The sequence below is a fragment of the Hippopotamus amphibius genome, chromosome 3, assembly GCF_030028045.1.
Source record: "Hippopotamus amphibius kiboko isolate mHipAmp2 chromosome 3, mHipAmp2.hap2, whole genome shotgun sequence".
In the NCBI taxonomy this organism is placed as follows: Eukaryota; Metazoa; Chordata; class Mammalia; order Artiodactyla; family Hippopotamidae; genus Hippopotamus; species Hippopotamus amphibius.
The window spans coordinates 89,230,932-89,240,956 of NC_080188.1; the positions used below are offsets into that span (position 1 = coordinate 89,230,932).

The 10,025-nt window shown below is 41.4% G+C and overlaps 1 protein-coding gene across 1 annotated transcript in view; it reads right to left on the minus strand.

Annotated features, from left to right (window-relative positions):
• Positions 1-2,933, minus strand: part of SPMIP2 (sperm microtubule inner protein 2) — a 107,488-nt gene extending 104,555 nt beyond the window's left edge. The window contains exon 1 of the mRNA XM_057726966.1: positions 2,870-2,933. Within this exon, the coding sequence (XP_057582949.1) occupies positions 2,870-2,933 (64 nt within the window). The remainder of the gene's footprint in view (positions 1-2,869) is intronic.
• Positions 2,934-10,025: the final 7,092 nt, after the last annotated feature.

Genomic DNA, 10,025 nt, shown 5'->3' on the forward strand with positions numbered 1-10,025 from the left:
TAAGAAAATGAAATGACAAGCCACAAACCAGCAGAAAATATTTGCAAAACATTTATCTGATAAAGGACTTGTATCTAAAATATGTACAGAACTGTTAAAGGTTAACAATAAGAAACTAAACAATTACAGGCAAACATGAACAGACATTACATCACAGAAGATATACAGATGGCAGGTAAGTATGTGATCATTGGTCATTACGGAATTATGAATTAAAACAACAGTGAGCTGTAACTACATCCAGTTAGAATGGCTAAAGGTAAAAAAACAAACACCACCAAATGCTGACAAGGGTGCAAAGCAACAGGGATTCTCGCTCACTACTTGGTAGTGAGAATGCAAAATGGTACAGCTGCTTTGGAAGACAATCTGGCAGTTTCTTACAAAGCTAAACATAGTCTTACCATATGATCCAGCAATCACACTGCTACATAAGTATTTACCAAATTGATTTAAAAACCTATCCATGCAAAAGCCTTATAGAAGTCTGTCTGTTTTTTCAGAATTTTCAAAAACTGCAAGACACCAAGATGATTAGGTAAAAAAACTGTGATACAACCATACAATAAACGAGCACTCCAGCCATGAAAAGACATGGAGGAAATTTCAATGCATATCGACAAGTGAATGAAGCCAGTCGGAAAAGGCTACACACTGTGTGTTTGCAGCTCTATAACATTCAGGAAAAGGCAAAACTATAGACAGTAAAAGGATCAGTGGTTGCCAGGATCTCAGGGAGAGAAAAGGGGGAGTGTGTAGGTAGTGTGTAGGTGTAGGGACATTTAGAGGGGTGAAACTATTCTGTATGGTACTGTCAGTGGGTACGTGGCCTTATGAAGTTGTTGAAGCCTATAGACTTCACAGCAGAGAGCAGACCTTGATGCATGCAAATTTGAAAAAATCATTTAGTGAACATGTCTACGAAACAGAAACAGACTCACAGACATTGAGAACACACTTGTGGTTGCCAAGGGGGAGAGGGAGTGAGGGAGGGAAGGACTGGAAGTCTGGGATTAGCAGATGAACTATTATATACAGAATGGAGAAACAACAAGGTCCTACTGTCTAGCACAGGGAACTATATTCAATATTCTGTGATAAGCCATAATGGAAAAGAATCTGAAAAAGAATATATATATATATGTATAACTGAATCACTTTGCTGTAAAGCAAAAATTAACACCACATGGCAAATCAATTATACTTCAATAAAACAAATTTTTAAAAAATCGTTTAGGAGTTTGGGGGATTCCAAGAGAGAATTCAGACAGCGACAGGAGAATCTAACCATATTACAGATGCATGAAACTGGAGGGGCTGGGGAAAGGTCCTCACCCAAGTAACTTTGGAAATGAGCAGAGCCCATAAGCCCAAAGGCAAAAGGAATGGCAAGGAAGCACTGTACTCTAGTTGATAAGTTTTTTCTGCATGAAGTACTGGTTAACAGTTCTGATACTGGGACTTGTCTGGTGGCGCAGTGGTCAAGAATCCGCCTGCCAGATACAGGGAATGGACTGGAGAACTCGAGGTATGGGAGGGGGCGGGGGGTGAAGGGGAAACTGAGAAGAAGCGGGAGAGTAGTACAGACATATATATACTACCAACTGTAAAATAGTCAGTGGGAAGTTGTTGTATAACAAAGGGAGTCCAACTCGAGGATGGAAGATGCCTTAGAGGACTGGGGCAGGGAGGGTGGGGGGGAATCGAGGGGGGGGCGTCAAGGAAGGGAGGGAATATGGGGATATGTGTATAAAAACAGTTGATTGAACCTGGTGTATCCCCCAAAAAAAAAAAAATAAAATAATAATAAAGAATCCGCCTGCCAATGCAGGGCACATGGGTTCAAGCCCTGGTTCAGGAAGATCCCACATGCCGCAGAGCGACTAAGCCCATGCACCACAACTACTGAAGCCTGTGCACCCTAGAGCCTGCATGCCACAACTACTGAGCCCATGTGTTGCAACTACTGAAGCCCACAAGCCTAGAGCCCATGCTCCACAACAAGAGAAGCCACCACTTGCCGCAACTAGAGAAAGCCCGTGTGCAGCAACGAAGACCCAACACAGCCAAAAAAAAAAAAAAGTAAAAAAATAAACCATAAAAAGTTATTTAAAAAATTCTGATACCTGTAAATACATATACTGAAAATTAAACAATTAAATAAATGGATGACAAAGAGTAGGAACCAGGCTTCTCATGATTGGAGGAGTGATTTACAGATAAGCAAGGGGTATGCTTAAAAATAGGCTCATGATTTTAAAATATAAAGGAAAAGATAAAATGTGACATTACTTGCAGACATCACAATTAGTCATATTCTATTTAACTACATTTTTTTAACTGAAGTATAGTTTATTTACAATATTTCACCAGTTTCAAGTGTACAGCAAAGTGACTTTGTTATATATACCTAATTGCACACACACATACTGCCCAAATCATTTAAAGCGAGTTGAAGGAACAAAACACCGGCCAACAATTTTACTAAGCTTACTACACATCTTGCTCAAATTTTTATCAACTAAATATGTCGTTTATAAGAATACCAGAAACTAAAATCAGTAATCATGAAAATTTGATCACAAGTATACTTTTTATTAGCATCAAAGCAGCCCCCATGACACAAAATATAAACTGTATGATATGAAAACGCTCCTTTGTGGAAGTTAGTTCAGATGTAGTGAGAGTGGGACATCACAGATCTGTTCATGGCAGCTTGGTGTCCACACCCAGGCTGAGTGCATATTAAGAGTAGCAGAATAGTATGGAATAAACATGTGGTTCTTTCATCCTCATATCCATTGTCATGTGAGTATCATATAGGTGAGGGATAAAGAAATTTAGCTCTCCTTGTGAAAGAGCCCTTTACCTGTGAAAACCATCCGCTTCCCCACTGTGGCTGATACTGGCTCTCGAGAGGATACACACGCCATGGCCAAGGTCGTAGCTGTGCTACTGGATTTTCTTTCTCTGCTTCCTCAGATCAGTTTATCTCCACCAGAAAAAGCCAAAGACTCTGCTGTCTCTCCTCTCCCTCTCTGTGATCCGAAGTAGATGGTTGCTAAGGACTCTTTATGACAGGAAGACAGTGTTCCTTCTAACACAGTTCAGTGTTCCAGCCTCCAGGAACAGACAGACACAGCTGTAGCATCCCCAGGAATAGCATCCAATAATATCCTTTCCTTATCTGTCAACATCAAGTCAAGATCAGACCTGTTCAGGTACTAGATCTAGAGCAGCCTTATGCCACCAATGACCTGGAGGGCTCAATCAACACTGTCTTTCAACATTTCCCAAAGAATGTTGTTCAGAAGGCTGTTATTACAAAACGAAACAAACAAAACTCACAAATTGCAGTTAAAGGCATTTGAGGAACCCTCGCTAGATAAAATACAATTAAAAATTATATTAGTAAATGAACACGGTAATTGTTTATGTATTTTTTCCCAGCCCCATATTTCACTACTTCCATAATGTGTGCCTTGGTCATCTCAATATGTTTGTGGTCACCATGATGTGTGATGCTCTTTCGTTTTTCTGAGCCTTTACACATTTATTTGCTCTTCCTATAGGGTTCCTATGTGAATGTTTCTTGTCCTCTGAGAGTCAGAGCCCACATACCCTCTCCCGGGGGGGATGCCTGCTGACACAGCTGACCACTGGCTCCTTCATGCCCCTTTAACTCCTATGGCATCTTGTTTATACCTATCTGTTAAACTCCTACCACTCTGTTTCAATCGTCTATTTTGTCTGCCTCCCTACTAGAATCCAACTCCCAGTTCAGGGGGAAAGCATCTTTTATTCATATTTCAATTTCCAGAGACTTCCATGCAATAGCTACTTAAGAAATGTTTGCGAGATGAAGAAATGAACACCTAATTTCAACCTGCTCAGAAATATAATATTAACCACCAGATAATCCGTGGAATATAAATTCTAATGGCAATTTTGAATTCCACCTTAAATATTTGAAGTTCTTTACTGAAAACGTAATGCCTTTTGCCTGTTGAGAGAAATTACAATAAAAACACTCCAAGTTAACTATGGAGCGGGTTGCTAGCCTGGTAGCAAAGGGATATACCCCCCAGGTCCCCCTTCAAGGAAATGCTTATATCCCAGCTGCAGGAAATACCATCAGCAGACAGCCTCCAGCTGTCGGCTCCTTCAGGGGCTGCTTTAGCGGCAGGGAGCTGTGTCTCTCTCTGAGGTCAAGCCCTCTCCCCACAGCGTGGTCAGAAGACTCAGTGAGGTGAGGGAATAAAGGCCAGATGTTTCCACCTGTCATGGGACCGTTTTTCACCTGGTAAGCTGAGGCTTTGTTGAGCCCTCACCACAGTTCAGCTTCTTTCCCTGCCCAATTCTACTTCAGCCTCTTTCTGTTTGCAGGTGTAGATCCCAAATGACCATCCTGCTGCCCCAACTTTCAGAGAGTGTGACCTGTGGCAACCAGACAGCACAGATGTATAACAGAGATGAACACACGTGCCTCCATACCGGATCTACCTCTTTAGTGCTAACCCCTGTGTCCTGTTGCCTGTGCTTAGCAGTGCTGACTCTTGCACCTTTGTGAAAGACTGTGGCCTATAGCCTGAAATATACGGGACAGCACATTCTCAAGGCTCTGACCTTTACATGTATGACACTTTGCCATTCATATGGAGATAAAACGTTGCAGAATAGGGAATAACGTTTGTCTGGTTGGAGGTTTAGAGGAACATCGTGACCTGACCTATGTGGACAGCTGCAAGAGCAAAGGATTCTGGCACCAAGAAATTTGCAACAACCAGCCACACACCCTCCCGTTTTAGTACAAAAGTAGCCTGAATTCTAACTTGGGGAAGATGGTTCTTTGGGACACTAGTCCACCATCTTCTCAGTCTGCTGGCTTCCCAAACAAAATCTCTATTCTTTGCTCCAACACCCTGTCTCTCCATTTATTGGTCTGTTGTGCGGCAAGCAGTACAAGCTTGGACTGGGTAACAGATATACATGCACAAATGTGCTATACAGGAAGGCTTCTTGTTTTAACCGCTCAGCCCTCTAACCAGAAGCTCATTCTATTTCTCCAGCATGGGCAAGGCTACTGGTCTTCTTTAATCTGCCTGCGTGGCACTCTTCTTTACCTCTCGAGTTTCAAAAGCTTTTCTACTCTTTCTGAGGTTAACCAGTTCTTGCTACTATAGTCAAGGACTCTCTAACCCCAGCGGAAGGCTTCTCTCTGAAAATTCCCTATTTGCATTCTCAGAACTATCACTTTCCACATCAGCCAAGTTTGAAACCTCCTAGTGGAAGTCAGGAGCCCACCCATTTGGTTTCTTACGGTAGTTTTCATGATGCTGTGTGAGAAGGAAGGAGGAACCTGAGTGATGAAAAGAAATTCTTTGGTAAAATAAGCAGGAAATAAAGGAAATCTCAGCTTTTGGCCCAGGACCTCCCCTTAACCCATCCTGAGACACACAGGCTTCCACTTTGCCTTACAGACTGTTACAAACTTTTCAATCTGTTATGGGCTTAGTGTCAGTGTTTCTGATGGCAAAAGGCTGGCGGGAAGGGAAAATAGGGGAGAAAAATCAGAGTTAGTCCTCTGTGAGATCTTTCCACCAACTCAATACATATTTAAGTTCACTTGCTTAGTTTGGCTTCATTTTTTAGGGGTTAAAAAATTATTGTGTAATTAACTAAAATATTTACATGGTTCCAAAGTAAAATTCTTAAATAAGGGATATTTAGAGATGTCTAGATTTTACCTTTGTCATCTACATCTTGTTACTTCTTTTTTCTTATAGGAAAACTTGTAAAAACTGAAAGAAAAATATATTTATAATCACATCCTCCCCTTTCTCAGAAAAAGAGTAGCAAAGTAAACACATATTTTTCCACCTTCCCTTTATTCAACTAAACCTCTATTAATGGTTATATGGTCTGTTTCCAACATTTTGCTCTTGTAAACTGTGCTATAAAATATAGGTTTCTATAAACATGTTCTCATTTATTTTGTAGTACATCTTTGGGATAGATTCCTAGAAGTGTAATTCCCAGACCAGAGGGTAAGGCATACAAAGGTTAGCTTGATATTGCCAAATTCCCCCACCACCACAGGGTTGTATCATTTTGTTTTCTAACCAGCAATGTCTGAGAATGCCTATTTCCACACAACCCCACCCACAGAGTATGTTGTCAAACTTCTGGATTTATGGCAGGTAGGAAATGGTCACATAGTAATTGACATTCCTCTTCTATCAACAGGATTGAACATCTCTTCCTATGGTTAGGAACTATTTGCATGATTTTCTAAGACCCTTCTGGTCGTAGCTCTTGTGTAATTTACTATCAGGCATGAGCTTTTTCTATTTTCACAAGAATGAGCTAACATTCCAAAGAAGGACAACAGACATACCAACAGAGAATCACAGTCAAGTGTCAGAAGGGCAGTGCTGGTTACAGGAATACATTTAACACCTAGTTTTCTCCTGGAGACATGGGGAGAGAGGGGAGCGTCACCTGCCATTCCTGGGACAGAGGGTGAGACTGACATCTGAACTGTGTCTCAAAGAATGAGGAGGATCCAGGCAAGGGATGGGAGGCTGGGGGGGGGGGGGGTCGGCGCTGGACAGAGAGGATGTTCTGGACAAAGAGGACAGTTTGAGCATATGGCCCAGAGGGGAGACACAGCCCACAGAAATGTGCTTGGCAGAAGGACAAGTTCAGCATTGCTGAAGGTCATGGCTAAGAGGGGAGAGGGGAGAGGACGCCCGAGGGGCTCTGCTAGGCACAGCAGGATTGGGGACTCTACTCTATAGGCAGTGGGGACCCCTGAAGGTTCAAAGAGGCAGAAACTGGTCAGTCTTGGGTTTAAACGAAGATGCTTGGCTGGGTGGAGACTGAATTGAGGAGAAGAGCCTGGGGACGGGGGCCTAGCAGGCAGGGTAGGAAGTGGCCCAGGCAAGTACAGGTGAGGCTGAGGCAGAGGTGATGGGAGTGGAGAAGAGATGCATCCAGGAGACGTGCTGAGTCTAGGAGGTAAGGAATCAGGAGGACCCTGGTTCTCAGCCTGGGTGACGGTGAGTATTAGGGCCACAAAATAAAACATTGAAAACAAGAGAGAGAGAAAACCAAGGCCAATACCTAAAGCAATGGTGTTAATTTGGTGTGGACAAGACAGGCTAACTGAGAGGTTAAAATGAAGCCCACATTGTCATTAAATGTTGTGACAGCTCCTGAACTCATTACAGGGGATTAAAGATGATCTCCCGCGGCCACCAGATGCACGTCTATCAGAGAAAATCCCTATTGTTTATTAACCAGCAGCAGCGTCCTCTGATGAAGCTCAGGGTTTACTCTCAGCACAAATGAAATGTTGGCTATTGTCTTGCTTTACTAATGTAACAGCTACTTGAGAGTTGAAAACCGCTTCACGGTATAGCTGTAGTGGGCAGTGCCAAGGCCCTGCAAAAATGCCTTGTTCCAGCATTTGGGAAAGCATCAAGCTATACAGTTAATGACAGAAAGTGATACAAACTAGAAACTCCCATAATGAGCAGTGGGACATATCTCCAGGTGAATACAGGTCAGAACTTGCTAAAATTACATACTAATGTTCAAATACCCTATTACTAAGCACACTTCACAAACTGGGGAATTTTGTCACCCCTGTACCAGCATATTTTTCTTTATACATTTAAGCACCAAATATTTTTAGGTCCTTTCCCTACATTCCTGTTTTTAGGCAACAATCTGGAAAACTCACAGAATAGAGTCACACACTTGGCTTCAAATCCCAACAACCTTCTGTGTATCATCGGTAAGTTGATTTTCTGTAAAATGAGAATTATTGTGTCTACCTATAGGGCAAAGGGGATTATGTACATAAAATGTCTGTCACAGTACCTGACACAGAGTATGTATGCAGTAAATAGTTGCTGTAATGTTAGTCTCATCACCTCCCCCTTACCTTGGCCTCTCCCCATTTTTCCCTTAGAAAATACACATGACTAATATACATTTAAAGTGTGACAGACTTCCCAGGTGGTGCAGTAGTTAAGAATCCGCCTGCCAGTGCAGGGCACATGGGTTCAATCCCTGGTCCAGGAAGATTCCACGTGCCTCAGAGCAACTAAGCCAGTGTGCCACAACTACTGAGCCCACGCACCTAGAGCCCGTGAGCCACAACAAGAGAAGCCACCACAATGAGAAGGCTGCACGCCGCAATGAAGAATAGCCCCTGCTCTACACAACTAGAGAAAGCCCGAGCACAGCAATAAAGATCGAATGCAGCCAAAAATAAAAATAAATAAATAATATTTTTTAAAAAGTGTGATCATCATGGACCTCGAGATTATCATATTAAGTGAAATAAGTCAGACAGAAAAAGACAAATATCATATGATATCACTTATATGTGGAATCTTAAAAGATGACACAAATGAACTTATTTACAAAACAGAAAAAGACTCACAGACAGCAAACAAACCAAAGGGGATAGCGGGGTTGGAGGGAGTTTGGGATTAACAGACACAAACTACTATATATAAAATAGGTAAACACCTAGGACCTACTGTACAGCACAAAGAACTCTACTCAATGTCATGTAATAACCTATAATGGAAAAGTATCTGAAAAAGAATATATATATACACATATGCATAGCTGAGTCACTTTGCTGTACACTTGAAACTAACACAACATTGTAAGTTACCTATACTTCAATAAAATAAATAAATAATGCAAATAAGTAAATAAAACAATGAAGTGTGACCACTCTAACCTTTCTTTTCATATTTGGGTTTTCAACGCCAGCTCACAAAATGGTCTGGATTCTAAGCTGCCACCAGCGATGCGATTCCCTGCCCGTCCAATCAACCTGACTCCCTACAGTTGTACTTAATATAATTAGGGATTATAGCACACATGCTTTTTCTATAAAAACACCATTAAACAAAATTAAAACCACAAAATATTAGAACTGGGATCCCGTAGCTGCTATACTCTACATTGAGAAGCGATAGAAAATTAAAGCAAGTAGCTGAGCAACCATATGGTGATATCTTACAAATGTGTGAATTGTTATTGTGAAAAGGAGCCTTAGCTGCTCCTGAGCTGGAGCCCCTGGTCTTCTGCTAGAGCAATCTGGTTGTGGAAGAGGTCAGCTGAGGAGCCTACCCAAGGTGCAGGGGAGCTGGAAGCAGAGCTAGGACAAAACCACCCTCCTGGTCTTCAGTTCAGGGTGCTCTTCTCCCTGCTTTATCTTGTACAAGAATCTGTCATCTCTTTTTCTCATGTGTGGTGCTGTGGATGTCAAAAGCCCTTGGAATTCTGCTTGAATGGTTCATGTGGTCTTCCTTCCGCCATCAGCTGAACTTTCTGGTGAAGCCTTTTTCACTGTGCAATTAACAGAAATCCCTGGACACTTACCACGTGCCAAACACTGTGCAAAAGTTTTCTGTCTGTACAACTATGCTATGACATGAAATTATTATCCCTGATTTATTGGTGAGGTCAGTGAGTTCCAGAGAGTTTAGTGTTGAAGTCTGGTCTCTGTACATAACACAGAATGTGGAGTTCCAAATCTGGTAAATTATTTGAGTTGTATAAATGAAATCTAATTTTGACCTTCAATAAACATATTTGTCTCCTGTGATAAACCATAATGGAAAAGAATACAAAAAAGAATGTATATATAGGTATCACTGAATCACTTCGCTGTACAGCAGAAATTAACACGTAAATCAACTATACTTCAATAAAATATTTTTTAAAAAGCACAATGTAAGGATTTCAAATAAAAAATAAATAATAAGTATATTTGTCAAAATTATGAATGTGGTTACTTTGAACTTTGAATATGAGTGAAATTCTCCCATAGATAAAAACTGTGATCTCTGAGTGCTATTGCAATTTCTCAGCCTGTAATGGTAACATTCCATCCTAAGTGTTCCTAGCAAATACCCTTCCCACATTTGCCTTTAAGAAAATCAGTCCCCTTCCAAACTTCTCTTCTTCCCCTTGCACCAGCGCAAATCTCTGGA